Source organism: Neovison vison, chromosome 2 (assembly GCF_020171115.1).
Source record: "Neovison vison isolate M4711 chromosome 2, ASM_NN_V1, whole genome shotgun sequence".
Lineage (NCBI taxonomy): Eukaryota > Metazoa > Chordata > Mammalia > Carnivora > Mustelidae > Neogale > Neogale vison.
In genome coordinates this window covers 65,139,659-65,156,397 of record NC_058092.1, presented here as the reverse complement: position 1 = coordinate 65,156,397, position 16,739 = coordinate 65,139,659, and the positions used below count along the sequence as shown (strand labels likewise).

The 16,739-nt window shown below is 42.8% G+C and overlaps 1 protein-coding gene across 2 annotated transcripts in view; it reads right to left on the bottom strand.

Moving 5' to 3' along the window:
• The window catches only part of AK5 (adenylate kinase 5), a 239,569-nt gene that overhangs the window by 105,065 nt on the left and 117,765 nt on the right, over positions 1 to 16,739 (bottom strand). For both annotated transcript variants that reach the window (XM_044238491.1, XM_044238492.1), the window contains exons 7-8: positions 8,746 to 8,836; positions 212 to 288 (exon numbers count right to left, since the gene is read on the bottom strand). In XM_044238491.1, coding sequence (XP_044094426.1) covers positions 212 to 288; positions 8,746 to 8,836 — 168 coding nt within the window. The remainder of the gene's footprint in view (positions 1 to 211; positions 289 to 8,745; positions 8,837 to 16,739) is intronic.

Sequence of the window (16,739 nt, the reverse complement as noted above, 5' to 3'; positions counted from 1 at the left end):
ACTCAAACCACAAACCTTTCCTTAATTAATTGCTGTTTTGAAACTATGAGGAAGGAGTAGGGGGCTGAAGCTGTAGGTTAGTATGATTTATCATGGAATATGCTGTTACCTGTAAACACCTCAAAAATGATTTATAATTCTAATTTTCATAAAACACAAAGTTTAAAATTAAAAACATTTCAATAGAGAGATATTTTTAGACTTTAGTTACCTGATCTTCATAGTCAGAGCCTGTATCAATGGTCTCTCCAGTGTCCAACATCATTGAAGGATCAAGGTCACTCGAACCTAAGATGAAAGAAAAGATGACCTGATGAAGGCTGTCTGTGCATATTTCTATAGAAAACTATCTCCCACTAGGTTTCCATATCTTCTTATGGTTACATTAAATTCACAAACATTTTTAGACTCTTCTCCTCTGCTGGGGACCATGTTTGGGCTCCTAGATAGAAAATATAGATATTCTAGACACTGTTTCCTGCCTTAAGGAGAAGACAGTCTTGTGGAGGAGACTGACTTGTCAACGGTAAGATTCAGAAACCAAAATAAAGAGCTTCTAAGTTGGGGCGCCTGGGTGGCTCAGCGGCTTAAGCCTCTGCCTTCAGCTTAGGTCATGATCTCAGGGTCCTGGAATCGAGCCCCGCATCAGACTCTCTGCTCGGCAGAGAGCCTGCTTCCTTGCCCTCTCTGTCCCTCTCTCTCTTCCTGTCTCTCTGGCTACTTGTGATTTCTATCTGTCAAATAATTAAACAAAATCTTAAAAAAAAAGAAAGAGCTTCTAATTCCAACTAGAAGTGGAGGTGCTGATGGAAGTAAGAACTAATCACAAGGAGTAACTCTATGAGCCTGAATTTTGAGGGTGAGTAAGGATGGCCCAGCAGGGGAAGTGGTTTAGGGGTGTGTAGCAGTAAAGGAGATAGAGAGAACACCATGAGCAAATTGTAGAGTGGGAGAAGAGCAGGGAAGTTCCAGAAATAAGTGGGGCTGAGTTTGCTCCTTCCATGAAAACCTGACAGGTTTTTCCTCCAGGCTTTGTGTCACCTTAGTCTCTGACGATGAGAAATGTCAGGTTAACTGAAGTTATTAATAGGGAGTTTCCCCCATCCTAGGTACTACAGCTTACATTAATTTGCTTACCCACTAATCCTCACGGCTCAAACTTAAACTGGTAATTTTCATAATGGGGCTCCTGAAGCACAACTGATTTATCATCCTCTTTAATGACTCTTCCCCCCCCAGGAAATACATATCACCTAACTAGCCGGAAAGACAGAATTCAGTGCTGCCCATAAAATGCTGTGTGTCCTTGTGAAGAAACAAACCACTCCACATTTCATTGTAGACCTGTCCTTGCAAATAGTTCTTGGTCAGAAGACACACTGACTGATGTTTAATGAACATTCAAAACATCAAGCATCTCACATGGCTTTTCAGATAGAGAGCTCTCCCAGAGAGGCCGCTTTCATCCTGATTACCCCCACAGTTTATCAAATCAACTAAGGACTTGCCCATTGTCAAACTGTCTAAGCAGTAACAACCTTGTTTTTGTGTATCTTTACCCTTTCTTAAAAGGACAATTAGATTTTTCAGAGTGGAGGGGTGCCTGGGTGACTCAGTTGGCTGAGCCACTGCCTTCTGCTCAGGTGTCCCAGGGATCGAGTCCTGCATCAGGCTCCCACCTCAGCGGGGAGTCTGCTCCTCCCTCTGACTTTCTCCCTTCTCATGCTCTCTCTCACTCTCTCTCGCAAATAAATAAACAAAATCTTTTTTTTTTTTAAGAAAAAAAAAAAAAGATTTTTCAGAACAAAGATACTTGACCCATTAAGAATTTTGGAAAAGTAAGTAACTGTGGAGTTGCCATAGGTGTGCAGAGCACAGCTGTGGGTGATACCATCACATCACATCTGCCGTGAGAACAGCCCTTGCCAAGTCCATTGCTAATAAGGTGGTTGCCAGAAAGGAGTGCACAAGACAACGCACCACACGCTATTAACAAAGTGAGACTAGAGGGGTCATATGGAAACTTAAATTTTATGTATAATTTTACAAAGTAATGCCATTGTATGTAATTTTTCTTTGTGCTTCTGCTATCTTTCAAATAAGAAATTTTATAAGGTGTATCTGAGAGCCAAAATATTTGATTGTCTTGAAGCCCATTTTGGATCAGTTTGCATTTATACACTGTGGGGCATTCAAGATGTCAGAAGTAAACGTGCATTTTTCCATTATAGAATCATGGAAGTCTTAGGACCAGTATTTCATGGAATACCACCCTCCCATTTTAGAAAAGAAGAAGATGAGCTTTGCAGAAGTCAAATAACTTGGGCTAGGTCCTACAGAAAGTGAGATCAAAGACAGAAGTCATAGCTCCCAATGTATCCTGCCTACTCCGAAGTTTCGGCAGGGACAATCCAAACAGCTTTACGAATATGATCGCTCAACATGGTCTGGGACGGGACTCGGTGGAGCCTGCCGTCTCTTCCACATTCTCAGAAAATGAGTAACAGTGGATGGGTGGTGAAGAAGCATGTCACCAGGTGGCTGTGAACATGGGAGAACCAGAAGTGGAATCAAGGAGTGCCACTCCAGTCTGGGACAACTGATGCTCCTTTCTGAGTGGCTGATATAGACAGCATCACTGTCTATATCAATAAAAGCTTTTATTGTTTCCATAATATGGATATTACCCACCGTGGACTCATAGGAGTGGTGATAGGTACTTAGAGTCAAACAATACCCTCGTCTCAGCGGTATTTGGAGTGATTCATGCAGAACGAGCAATGTGATCTGAACACAAAGGCTTATTAAACATACAGCCTCTTTTAGTTCCCGTGTCCTACTTATTTTATTTAATTAGAAACTGTTCTTTCAGTTGTTTTAAAAAAGTACAAATTTTGAAGAGCTCTTAAACAACCCGGTTAACAGATAATTACACGTTAATATTTAAACTCGAACAAGAATGTTAGAAAACTATCTCCACTGATGGTTGAATGAAATCTTTGTTTAAGGGGGGAAAAAAATATTTTTTTTTAAAAAAACTTGTGCTTACAGAGAAGAGATTGGCTTTCCTAACAAAACACTTTTAGCAGAAATTTTATTGTATCATTAAGGGATGGAATTTCTTGACACATTGTTGCTCCTGGCAACAGTACTAATAAATCATAGGAAGCACTAGACAATGGCTGTCATTATCGGCTCAGATAGTGACTGAATAGCTTTCATGTTCTTTTAGCATTGGTTGCTGGGTTTGCTGAAAATGGGACCTTTAATAATAGTCTAAGGTTTGACATACAGAAGAAGGAGGTAAATGTAGATATATGTACACATTTTTGTCTTCTTTCATTGAACCATTTAATGCATAAAACACCTGCAATGATCTCGTAACTCAAAAGGGACAGCAAAATTAGGGCATTTTGTGAAAGTGATAGTACAGCTTTCACTTCCTTCTATTTTGAATTTCTCGACTTCTTTCAGATTTCAAAATATTCTTTCTGTAGATACAGAGCTGAAATAGAATCCCGCAGGGAGCACACAGCGTCACCCATTTCAGATGTAGGATCATCTTCGGAAAGATTATTTTCAGGTTGTCTCCCTAAATTTAAGTGGGGAGATGATACAAATTGGCCTCAGAGGTACTGGAAAGCTAACCATATTGCCTTCTGGGACAATGTCAAACTTTTCTCCTTCTCGTGGATCTTTAATATGAAGGTTAAGGAAGGTGCTCCTCCCATTTTGAGTCCCAAATCAAGGGGCACTCCTGCAAGGCAGAGCTTCTTGGGCAGCGAAGGGAACCTGTAGATAAAGCCCCTCTAACACATCATCGGTGCCCCCCACCCGCCGGCCCCCAGGCAGGCTCTCCCTTGTCCTGTCTCTTCGGTTGCAAGCAACTTTAGGTGGCGTTGTATTTCATCTAAATTTAATTTAGAACTCTAAATTTAAGAACAAAACTTAGAAATTCTATGCATTTGATACATACATACACACTGGGTGACTGAAAAAAGAATAAAAGGACATAGACATTTTGCTTTTGCCGTTCTTGATCTTCTCCATTCACTCCACAAGCCTGAAATTCTATGTGCCTCAGGCGTCAGGCACGGAGAGCCCAGCTCTTATTCCAACAGGCATGGAAATTGTTACTGAATTTTAAATTAGAATTCCTTTGAAGAGCATTGCATTTCTTTGAAAAAATATCTGGAAGGTATTTGGGACTAGAAGGTGAGCTCCTCAAGGGATCTGGAGTTGGAACTGTTTGGGGCAAGCCGGCAGGAGTGATTTTCCAGTTATTCCATGACAGGGGAGGGGGAAGAAGGAAAAGAGAGAGGTCAAAGAGACCGGAAGAAAGGAGGAGAGGTTATGAGTAGTCCACATACTCAGATAAGTGGCTCAGCTGAGGTGACCAGCTGGGTGAAAGGGAGCTTCTGTGGTGTTTCCAATGAGATTCACACACACACACACACTCTCTCTCTCTCTCTCTCTCTCTCTCCATCTTCATAAAGTCTTGCACTCTAATAAAAGAAATAGATTTTTAACAAACAGTCCTATACCGGATTATATGATCACAAGTGTGATAAACACCCTGAAGGAAAGTAAGGAAACTCTGCTGGAGTCTAATCTAGTCTGGGAGGGAGGCTAAGAAAGCCTCCTTAGGAAAATCATGTTTAAACTAAGATACAAAATAGGATCTCGCTGGCTGAAGGAGGGTCTATGGGGTGAGAGAGTAGAGAGGATGCACGCGGGGGCAGGGAAACCAAGTAACTCGTGCAAATGGCCAGAGGCAGGAAGGTGCCTGAGACATTCTTGGAGCTGGAGGAAGCCGGTCGGGGTTTCGGGGGTAGGGGGAGGCGATGCTGGGGCAGGAGGAGGACCATTGCAGCAAAGCTAAGGGTATTTCTGTCATGCTAAGGACACTGGGGTTCAGCCTGCAGGGAAGTCATTGAAGGTTTTGCTTTGTTTCGTTTTTTTGGGGAGGCAGGGTAGTCAGAGCTGCATTGGACGAGGAGCCCATGACAGCAACAGGATTCCGAATGGATGGGAGAGGCTAGGGATGAGGTAAGAGACCAGGGATGAGGTCAAAGGCTGGCAAAGCCCTGAGAAGTGCAGTGGGGATAAAGAACAGGGACTGTACTCCCAAGGTGTTCCGGAGGAATAACGATTGGCATGGGCCGTGAGGATAGGGACATTTTTGCCTGCCTCCCTTTAGAGAAAAAAACTGCATGACCTCACTGATAGGGTGGGGTCTAAAAACAAATTCACTGAAGCAGAGAGTAGAGCAATGGTTATCAAGGCATGGGGGTGGGGGAAACCGGAAGATGTTGGCCAAAGGATACCAAGTTGCATTACGTGGGATGAATAGATCTTAGGGATGTAATGTATAGCCTGATGACTATAGTTAATAACATTGTCTTAAGCACTGGAAATTTGGGGCACTTGGGTGGCTCAGTCATTAAGCAGCTGCCTTCAGCTCAGGTCATTATCTCAGGGTCCTGGGATCGAGCCCCTCGTTGGGCTCCCTGCTTGGCAGGAAGCCTGCTTCTCCCTCTGCCCACTCCCCCTGCTTGTATTCCCTCTTTCTCTGTCAAATAAATAAATAAACCCCCCCCCCAAAAAAATACCAGAAATTTGCTAAGAGAATATATTTCCGGTGCTCTCATTAAATACAGAAAAATGGTGACTAGATGAAGAAAAGATATACTACTTAGCTTAACTGTAGTAGTCATTTTGTTATGTATATGCATGCCAGATCCTCATGATCAAATTTTTAAAAAAGATTATTTATTTATTTATTTGACAGAGATCACAAGTAGGCAGAGAGGCAGGCAGAGAGAGAGAGGAGGAAGCAGACTCTCAGGACCCTGAAATCATGACCTGAGCCTAAGGCAGAGGCTTAACCCACTGAGCCACCCACAGGTGCCCCCATGATCAATTTTTATTTAAAAAATTTAAAAGAAGAATGGAAAGCCATGAGGTGATGTGGGAGCTGTGGGGTGGCTGAGATTCTGCAGAGAAGACAGATAGAAGGGAAAAGTTGAGGGACAAAACCTGGGTGCTGGCAATTCACAGAGAAGGGGCCACTGACCTGGCTTGTTTGACTGGGTGAGCCAGCAGCATTTACAAGTCTGATGATTTCACCTACAGATGCAGGCTCTGTTTTCTATTGAAACAGAGAAAGATCCAGCAACCATTGGCCCGTTCCTTAATGGCAACCACAGCATGGGGCTTCCAAGGGGCTGCCTCCTGTAGGGGCAGCACCACGTGTTTCTGGTTTACCACAGCATCCCCCCCCCGGCCCCGCCCCATTTCCTCAACCAAGGGCTGTTATTAGATAGACCAGGCTTATTTTAAGGCTGGGACAGGACTCCACTTTCAGGCTTCTGAGGCGTGGAGGGGAGCTTGTGGGAGCTGAGACTGTGAGCCGACTCCGCTGTTCAAAAGTCTGGAGGTAGAGAGGAAAGACGAGGTCCCCGGAAACCTCCGCTACGGGGCAGGTACTGAGCACACCGAGGATACCGCAACTGCCCGCACGCAGTTTGCCCACAAGCACGGAGGCTAGCGCTGCTGCGGGGCTACAGGATAAGGCCGCCTTGGAGAAATGCCATTAGAGAGCCACGAAGTAGAGGGTCAAGTGTTCTAAAGAAGGCAGCTTTAAGGATATGGAGAAAAAGGAACCCTCCCACTGTCGGTGGGAATGCAAAGGGCCGCAGCCACTGTGGAAAACAGCATGGAGGTTCCTCAAAGAATTGAAAATAGAACTACCATATCATCCAGTGATTCGTCTACTGAGTACCCAAAGAATACAAAAACACTGGGCGCCTGGGTGGCTCAGTCATTGAGAGTCTGCCTTCGGCTCAGGTCATGATCCCAGAATCCTGGGATCCAGCCCCACTTTGGCTCCCTACTTGGCGGGAAGCTTGCTTCTCCCTCTCTTACTCTCCCTGCTTGTGTTCGTTCTCTCCCTGTCTCTCTCTCTCTGTCAAATAAATGAATGGGATCTCCCCCCACCAAAAAAAAAGTCTGTTAAAAAAAAAAAGATGTGGTATATATGTACAATTGAATATATGCAGCCATAAAAAGGGAATGAAATCTTGCCATTTGCAGCAAGATGGATGGATCTAGAGGGTGTAATGCTGACTGAAATGAGTCGCTTAGAGAAAGACAAATACCATACGATTTCACTCACATATGGAATTTGAGAAAGAACAAATGAACAAAGGAAAAAAAGACAAACCAAGAAACAGACCCTTAACCGCAGAGAACAAACTGAAGGTGACTTGACAGGAGGTGGGTGGGGGATGGGGAAAGAGGTGAAGGGGATTAAGAATATACTTACCATGGTGAGCACTGAGTCACGTATGGAATTACTGAACCCCTGTATTGTACACTGATACTAATATCACACTGTATATGTTAACTATACAGGAATTAACATTTTAAAAAATTAGAAAAAAATACAAGGGCTAGCTTAAATCAGCACCTCTACTCCACTGTGTGGGTAAACTGAGGACACCTAACAATTAGATATTTGTTGGTAGACGTCTAAGTAAATGTTCTAAATAAAGGATTGACCTACAAAGCCCGGTGTTATAGCATCTTCCAGAGCAGCAGGACTCTGGTTTATATGATTGTACAAGCTTCTCAGTATTCCTTCTTTCCCAGCTGTAGGCCATCGTATTGTAACTATCACTGGACAACTAGGCAGGTGAGTGTACATTATTATCTGTTCTCGGTCTCAGAAAGACTACACCCTTGCCTTTCTCTTTATTCTGCCTTTCTTTGAAGCTACTCTTAGGGTGCTTCAAATCAAATATGGTTGAACATTTTAAGTGTTTAATCTTTTTCCTTACAGCCCAGAACTCTTTTGGTCCTTACCCACTGACGCCATTACTGAGAAGAAAGGTCAGGACAGGGATGAAGGTTTGAGAGTCAACCGCATGCAGCTGATAGTTGAGATCATGAGGAACAATGAGTTGAACAAAGTCAGATAGTCAAAGAGAGTGAGAAAAGGGTCAAGGACAGAACGGTGAGTACTGCCTACAGAAGGGAGTGTGATAGCCCCGCACTGTCACAACGTCCAACTTCTAGGTGTGAGCGCTTAGGAAGAGAAGGCACAGAGCCAACACAGGAGCTGTGGGCTGGGATAGGAGTAGCTCTCCGATAGGGGAGGCTGTTCCCAAGGGGGCGTGGCAGACACACGTACAGTTAAGGAGTCCTGGAGGAACTGTAACTTTTAATTGTTGCACAAAGAATGGGCTAGATTCGTTTTTTTCAATTATAGTAACAGACGTCCTATGTTACACTAGGACTAATTTACATGTGCAGTGACTGGAAGAAAAACATTAACTATGTGGTGCCTGGGTGGCTCAGTGGGTTAAAGCCTCTGCCTTCAGCTCGGGTCATGATCCCAGAGTCCTGGGATTGAGCCCCACATTGGGCTCTCTGCTCAGCAGGGAGCCTGCTTCCTCCTCTCTCTCTCTCTCTCTGCCTGCCTTTCTGCCTACTTGTGATATCGGTCTGTCAAATAAAAAAATAAATAAAATAAAAACCCATTAACTATAAGGGCCAGATGGAGAGTCCTTCTTTTCTATTTTGTTTTGTACCTTTATTTTTAAACCAAAAGTATAAAGCTCTGAGGATAGCGTCATCCTTAAAGCCTCACAGCAGATTGCTGTGCTCCGATATTACTACAAAGCTCCAGACACTTGGCAGGTGGTCAGACCATACGGTGGCCCGAAGGACACAGTGACTTACCTGCCGCAGCTTCTTTGTTTGGAAATAACTTGCTGTCAACTGCCATGCTGATGTCATAGAACACCTCATCCTCGTCTCGGTCAGCATCAAACTGGGCACAGTCGGGACAGACAAGTTGGGAACAAGAGAAGACATAAATTAGTTAATTCCCAAATAGAATGGGCACGCATCACAACACTGTGTCTCTAATGAAACAGGTCAACAGGAACTGAATTAAAGCCCTTGAGTCATAAGCAGACCCTCAGAGAGTTTTTCAGCCGAGACCGAAAGACCGGAGAAGGGTATTGGGAGCAAGTGTACAGTCACTCACTTATGCTTAAGAAAAATGTGTCGAGTTTTCTTAATATGTAAAGTAAGTGTTGGAAAAAATGATAATTGAAATTGACCTAGCTTCCTAGCTCTTAGGGTTTTTATTTTTAATGAAAAGAACCATGAAAATATGGGGGAAAAGAAGGGGGGACATTTTCCAGTGTACTGCTAAAAAACGAAATAGCCCTCAAACCAGGTTTTAGTTACTATTCTAGATGCTATAGATACTATACAATAGATGCAGTCCGTAGACACTACAGACTTAGATGTAATAAAAATTACAGATATAAACATTAAACCATTCTTTAAAATTTACAAAAATTTAAATATTTAAAAATGTGGTTTTATTTATGAGTCCTCTATGTCCCGAGTTGGGCAGTGTCTTTTTAAATACATGCATATCTCTTTAGTCTTTAAAAACTAAAGCTTTGCTGAATTATAATCAACATACTATAAGCCATCCATATATATTTAAAGTGTACAAATTGGTAAGTTTTGACATCTTTGTCTGTATACCTGTGAAATCACCATAAAAATAAAAACAGCAAACATAACTATCACCCTCAAAAGTGTCCTTGTGTCCTTTGGAAGTGAATTCCTTCCTCTTGCCCCCCTACCTGGTAATCATTGATCCTACATTTCTCTAACTATAGATTATTTTGCATCCTCTAGAATTTCATGTAAAAGGATTTACACAGCATGCAATCTTTTTTGTCTGCATTCATTCACTCAGTCCAGTTATTCTGAGATTCATCAATATCACATCCGTCATTTGTCCCTTTTCATTGCTGAGTAGTATTTTACTATATGGATACACTGTTAATCTCATCCTGGGTATCTTTCAGCTCGGACATTATAGTTTTCATCTCTAGATGCTTGACTTGCATCTTTAAAAAAATCTATGTCTCTAAGGTTTTGAATATCTGAAATACAATTATAACTTTTTAAAAAGATTTTATTTATTTATTTGACAGAGAGAGATCACAAGTAGGCAGAGAGGCAGGCAGAGACAGGGGGAAGCAGACACCCTGCTGAGCAGAGAGCCCGATGCCGGGCTCCATCCCAGGACCCTGAGATCAGGACCTGAGCAGAAGGCAGGGGCTTAACCCACTGAGCCACCCAGGCACCCCTACAATTATAACTTTTAACATCCGTGGCTAATTCTAACATCTGGTGTTTCTTTGCAAGTTTGGTAGTTTTTATTGGATTCCACGCATCGTCGTTTTGACTGTGTTGGGTGTTAGATATTTTTGTATTCCTATAAATATTCTTGAGCTTTGTTCTGGAATGCAGTTTAGTTACTTAGAAACAACTTGATCCTTTCAGATTTTGGTTTTAAGACTTGTTGGGCTGACCAAAAAATTGCTGATATACAAATTCAGTAAAGTTGCAGGATACAACAGCAACGTGCAGAAATCTGTTGCATTTGTATATACCAATAATGAAGCAGCAGAAAGAGAATCAAGGAACTGATCCCATTTACATTGCATCAAGAGCCATAAGATACCTAGGAATAAACCTAACCAAAGAGGTAAAAGATCTGTACTCTGAAAACCATAAAACACTGAGGAAAGCAATTGAAGACCCAAAGAAATGGAAAAACATTCCATGCTTGTGGATTAGAAGAACAAACATTGTTAAAATGTCCATATTACCTAAAGCAATCTACACATTTAATGCAATATGTAGAAAAAAAAAAAAAAAGATTTACTGGGCAGGACCAGAACAGCATTTAGTGCACAGCCAATTATTCCCCTCTGTGCAGGCAAGGTTCTTCCAAGTTCTCTACCTAGTACCTTGTGAATTAAGAGGTTCTCCAGTCCACTTGGCAGAAAAAGGCACTATTCCAAGCCTGGTGTAGCACCAGCTAATCTTTTTGGGTGGTTTTCTCTCTGTTTCAGTAATTCACTCATAGGCATGCACTGCTTAACACCTGGCTGGATACGGGAAGGGAACCCTCGGCAGATCTCCGGAGTGCTCTCCCGGCGTTGCTCACGTCTCTGGTACTCTGTCCTCTGACCTCCAGTCACCTTGGTCTCTTGGACTCACCGCTCTGTCTGCGCAGTTTCCACAAGGCTTCCTTCTTCCTGCTCTGTCCCTGGGAAACTCGCCAGCAGTAAGTGCGATCCTCAGGCACACTGCATTTCTTTCCTTTCTCTCAAGGAATCACTTCAGTGATTGATAAAAGGTATCTTCAAAAAATTTTTTTTAATATTTTTTTCTTTTTCTTTTGTCTGTTTCACATGGGAGGGAAAACCCAGTCTCTTTTATTCCACCTTGGTCAGAAGTCTCAATTCTTTAGCTTTTAATCTTAATTATTGGCTTGAAGATGTTTACAAAGATTTAAGTGATTTACTCCTTTATATTTTTTTTACTGAAGCATGTCATCATTCTTAGCAAGGGAAATTTTGGAAGCCTAAATTAGAAAGTAATTTCCTTATCTCCTCTTACACTTAAAACACGTCTGAATGGTGTTTCAAAGTGCTCTCACTATGTCACACCAGCCCATGAGAAAGGTGACACAGATGGTTTTCCTTCTAGGATTCCTTCTAATATCCTAGTTAGAGATATTTGACTTTCTTAAGTCAAACAGCTAGTAAGCAGAGCTAGGACTTGATTTCAGGATGACTGACACTTTCCATCCTACAGATACCATCACAGTAGGACAAATATAGCCTTCTGCTCAAATGAGTGTTAACACGTCCTTTTTATCTAAAAGCAAGATAAGAGAAGCAGCTGGTGGTTAGGGCAGATAGAAGGAGACAATGAAGACACATTGAGTGCCATCTTGATGCACTGTTCCTTATAGGCATGCATGTTATTTCTTTCAAAATATTTATTAGCTATCATCAGTAAGGAGTAACGTATTAAAGAGGGATTTTGTTTTTATTTTTTTTCTTGGACTTTTGAGCTATGAGTGGCAGCACTGTTATTTTATAAATAAAAGGGCATAAGTTTATGTTTTAGCTTGGGATCTCTAGAAAACAGAACGTAAGGCAAAACATAGGTTAACACTTTACTGCAGGGTGTGTGTGTGTGTGTGTGTGTGTGTAATCCCAGGGCAGTAAGTGTGAGGAAAAAAGAGAAGGCAAAGGAAAAAGGAAAGCAAATATAAGGTAATATATTCCTGGACTGGCCGTAGCTTCCCAAGGAAGTAGAGCTGGCGCTTGGTCTCTAGAAAGGCTAAACAGACCCTCTACATCTCAGAAGAGTCTGACAGGAGGGGGGACAGGATTTATATGTTGTTTTTTACATGTTGTTTACATGTATTTATATGTTGTTTCTTTTTAGTTTCCTGTCTTTCTGTTTATTTTTTGAGAGAGATTGAGAGAGCATGTGTTGGGGGAGAGAGGGTGCTGGAGGGGGAGGGAGAGGGGCCGGGGCAGAGGGAGGGGAAGGAGTGGCAGAGGGGGAAATGTGTGTGGGGGGGTGGGTGTAGAAGCAGACTCCCTGCTGAGCAGGACCCTGGGATCATGATCTGAGCTGAAGGCAGTCCCTTAACTGACTGAGCCACCCAGGTGCTCCTGGTTTCCTGCCTTCCACAGGTCCAAGTTTTGCCTCTGAGGAGTTAAGCACCCTCTAATTCTTGGTTGTGCTGGCTAGCCACTGGGGCAGGCACTGCAAAGCCTTCCTGGCCCCCCACTCCTCTGCACCCCCATGGGGAGCTGCACAACATCTGAATCTAAAGTGCTAGGCCAGAGCCTCTGTAGGTCTGGTCTGACAGGAGGGGGGGGACAGGAGATGTCCTGTAGAGACCGCCACCATGGTGGGGATGATGAAGCCCCACCTTCTATGCTGAAGAGGAGGCTGGGCTGTCAGCAGTGCTGGCTGTACAGTGGTGGGCAGGGCTCTCCGTTCAATAAGCTCCTGAGGCCTGGCACACAAGCGAGTCAGGGGAGGCTTTGGACTGGGCTCAGACAGCTTAAAACTCCTCTGGAGCTTGGTTTGAATTTCTGCTTCCCCTTGTAGCAGCTGTCTGGCTTTGAGCAACTTATTTCTCCTGTTCTTAACACCCACACAGCGGGATTGCTGCAAAGCCTAAGGAGATGGTGTGTATTTAACACACAGCATAGAGCCTAGCGTAAAGTGCAGTGCTTCTTTTTTCTCTCTCTGTGACGACCTGGGTTTGAGGGAGTGTATCTTACAGATCTTTTGATTGCTTCTGTACTTTAGAGACACACACACACACGCACACACACACACCCCTTTTTTTTTTTTTTAAGCTTGGGGATTATGGAATAATGAATACAAGAGACTTTGAGAATTTCCAGGAGATATTCTATCTTCTGACTGACTTGAACAAAGCTATGTTTAGTTCTAGCACAGATTGTCCAAGCCAAAAGGCAAACTGCAACAGGTGAAACACCATTCAGAGAAACATTCAACAGGTGTTAGCTGAGTAACTACTACACGCTGGGCAGATTTCAATTCCTAAGCGTTAAGATGATGAACGTGACCTATTAGAAGGGAAAGTGACACCCACATAACCCAACTTAGCCCTGGATTGAGCGAATGCTGCTGAGGCCCGTTTACTTCTGCATCAGGATCACTGCAAAGAACCCGGACAATATCCCACTTGTACAACTCCAGGACTAGCCTGGGGCTCGTCTCTCCATGCTCTTAGCAGATAATGTGGCACACAGACCTTGGAGAGCACTGTGATTATGTAATAACAGAACAACTGCCACTTTAGTGGCTAAGAGTTTTACAAAATGGTAACATTCAGTGTTGGAGAGGTTGTGTGTATGGTAAGAGGAGAACTGACTCTTCAATCATCATTTTATTTTCTTGCTTTTGCACAGATCATATACACCAATGGTTCTCAACCGCAAGAAATTCTGTCCCCATCTTCCTCCCCCACCCCAACATTAGGCAACGTTGGGAGACATTTTTGGTTGTCGCAACAGTCAGGGGAGACATTGCTGGCCAGAAAGACTGAGGAATAAATCCTACGGTGCACAGTTCAGCCCCCTCACACAAGAGAACTATCCAGTCTGAGTGTCAGGAGTGCCAAAGCTGAGAAACCTCAGCTTCACCGAGACAGCCTCAGCTTTCGGGTTTGCAAAATCGAAACTCATGTCGTGTTTTGAAACTCAGGTTGTGATGATTTATTTTTCTTTTTCTTTCTTTCTTTTCCTTCCTTCCTTCCTTCTTCTCTTTCTTTTTTTCTTTCCCTTTTTTCCTTTTTAAGGAAAAAGGTTTTGAACTGCTAGTACCTGGGCTGTTAATTTCAAAATGCAACGCGAAGCAGAAATGGTGATGCCATAGGGGCACGGTGGCCAGAGGGAGATGGAAGCTCTAGGAATGAAAGTTCATTTACATCTCATAGGTCAGAGACAAGCCTCCTGGGACAGACGGTGATTAGATGGGCAACTTAATCTGTTCAGTGACTGTTATCTGTCTGGCAATCTTTTTTTTTTTTTTAAGATTTTATTTATTTATTTGTGAGAGAGGGAGCGTGTGTGCACATAAGTGGGGGAAGGGGCAGAAGGAGAGGGGAAAGCAGGCTCCCCACTGAGTAGAGAGCCCCACCATAGTGTTCAATCCCAGGACCCAGAGATCATGAGATCACTACCTGAGCCCAAGGCCGATGCTTCACCAACTGAGCCACCCAGGTGCCCCTCTGTCTGGCAATCTTATCAAAACTCTTTTCTTATTCTGAGGGGAAAGGCTCACTGAGGACATGGTCTGCATAATCTGTTTCAGGTCATTTAATGTCAGAGGCCTGGGGAGGTCAACTGGCAGCTTCAAAATGAAATGCTTATCAAACTGACCAGTTCACTCCCAATGCATGTTTCCATTTGAATAACAAATGTTGGAACAACTTTCAAAACCATACAAAATATACCTGTGTTAGGAAAGGAAATTATAGTAGGGGGAGGGGAGGCAGCGCCCCATGAGGATTTTAATGGCAGACGGGAGGCTTTGGTTTTGTTTCCTTTGGGCTCTGCTTTTCAGGCTGCAGCAGCCTGTCCAAATCTTCTCCATGGAGACAAGGCTTTCTGCATTCCTTGCTCTGCCAGGTAGGAATGTTAGGTTTACAAAATGTCTCTAAAGGGACTCGAAAGGAGAATACCATTTCAATTTCTCTTTCCAGATTGCACCTTTCATGAAGTGTAGGTCTAACTCCCACTGTTTCCCTGGTTAAGTTTGGGGAGGAACTAAATGGGTCCCGCTGTTCATATTGTCTCGGTTTTGTATACCCCGTAAGTGTCATTCTTGGAGCATTGGGCTGGCTTCTTGAATTATTTACCCCTCCTTGGTTTCATGCAAAGGACTTCAATTAAGCACATTCTCCACCAATGGTTTTTGTCGTCTGCTGCTAGAGATCCCTCAACATGCAGATACCTGGCCCTTCGGATGTTCTTTTTTAGATGTTTAGAGACTTCCCTCTGTCTGATTGATGGGCTGGCATCCTCTTCACAGTGACTTTGTTTTTCTCCAACAAAAATTGGCTATTGCATTAAAATAGTAATAATTTAAAGACCTGTGGCAATTGGAGCGAAATCTGTAGTTATCAGTGATGGAGTAATGACAGTTTATATTACTCTGCAGAACTGTGTTGCTAAAGCTTCATAATTAATCACAAAATCTGAAAGGAAAGCACTTACATGGATTTGGTGGGGGTGGGATGGGTGGGTAGGGACAGGATTCTGTCTGAGAAAGCCAAATCAATCCCATTTTGATGAGCAGAATCCCTGTGGTATGGCTCTGCTCAACCGGGATGTGTAGAACATATTTCTTAACAGAATGAAATAAGGGGGAAACGTGAGAAGATAGATCTAAAAACAGACATGATTGGTATGCAAAGTGATGAGTACAGAACACTGGAAAGCTGTGGATATCTGAGTAAAAGACTCTTCTCAGCTTTTTGTATAGAATCCTTATTTCACTGGATATTCAGATCATAGACAGCATCTGGAAAGTTTTGCCGGGAGTAAGTTAACAAAATAAAGAGGTTCCAGAGAAAACTGTTGCAATATCTAGGATGTGTTTTAAGAAAAAGTTTCTTCCTGACCTTGAAAGCTTAAGGTAATAATGACTGACTGATCCTGCTCTAGAGACTTGGAAAAGGAGGCTAAGAATTCTGATTATTCTTATTACACTGGCTGAGCGGTCATTTTTTGTAGAATTTGCATCAATGCTCAACAACCAATCAACAAAATACCAGGCACAGTTTCAATTTTTTGAGCACCTACTATATGCCACTCACCATTGGAACTTTTTTATACGTGTTTATCATTCAGTCCCTATAATATTATTATAAAAGGAATATCATTTTAAAATATAAATTCAATTAATTAACACATAGTCTATTATTAGTTTTCAGAGGGAGAGATCAGTGATTCATCAGTCTCATATAATACCCAGTGTTCATTACATCATGTGCCCTCCTTAATGCCCACCACCTAGTTACCTAAAAGGGGTATCATTATCTCCAGAATCAAGAACTGGGTCCCAGAGAGATTAAAGGTCATGCAGGCCGTAGAGCCAGGATCTGATTCATCAGTCTCATATAATACCCAGTGTTCATTACATCATGTGCCCTCCTTAATGCCCACCACCTAGTTACCTAAAAGGGGTATCATTATCTCCAGAATCAAGAACTGGGTCCCAGAGAGATTAAAGGTCATGCAGGCCGTAGAGCCAGGATCTGAATCCGCATCTGTCTACACCAAACTTTG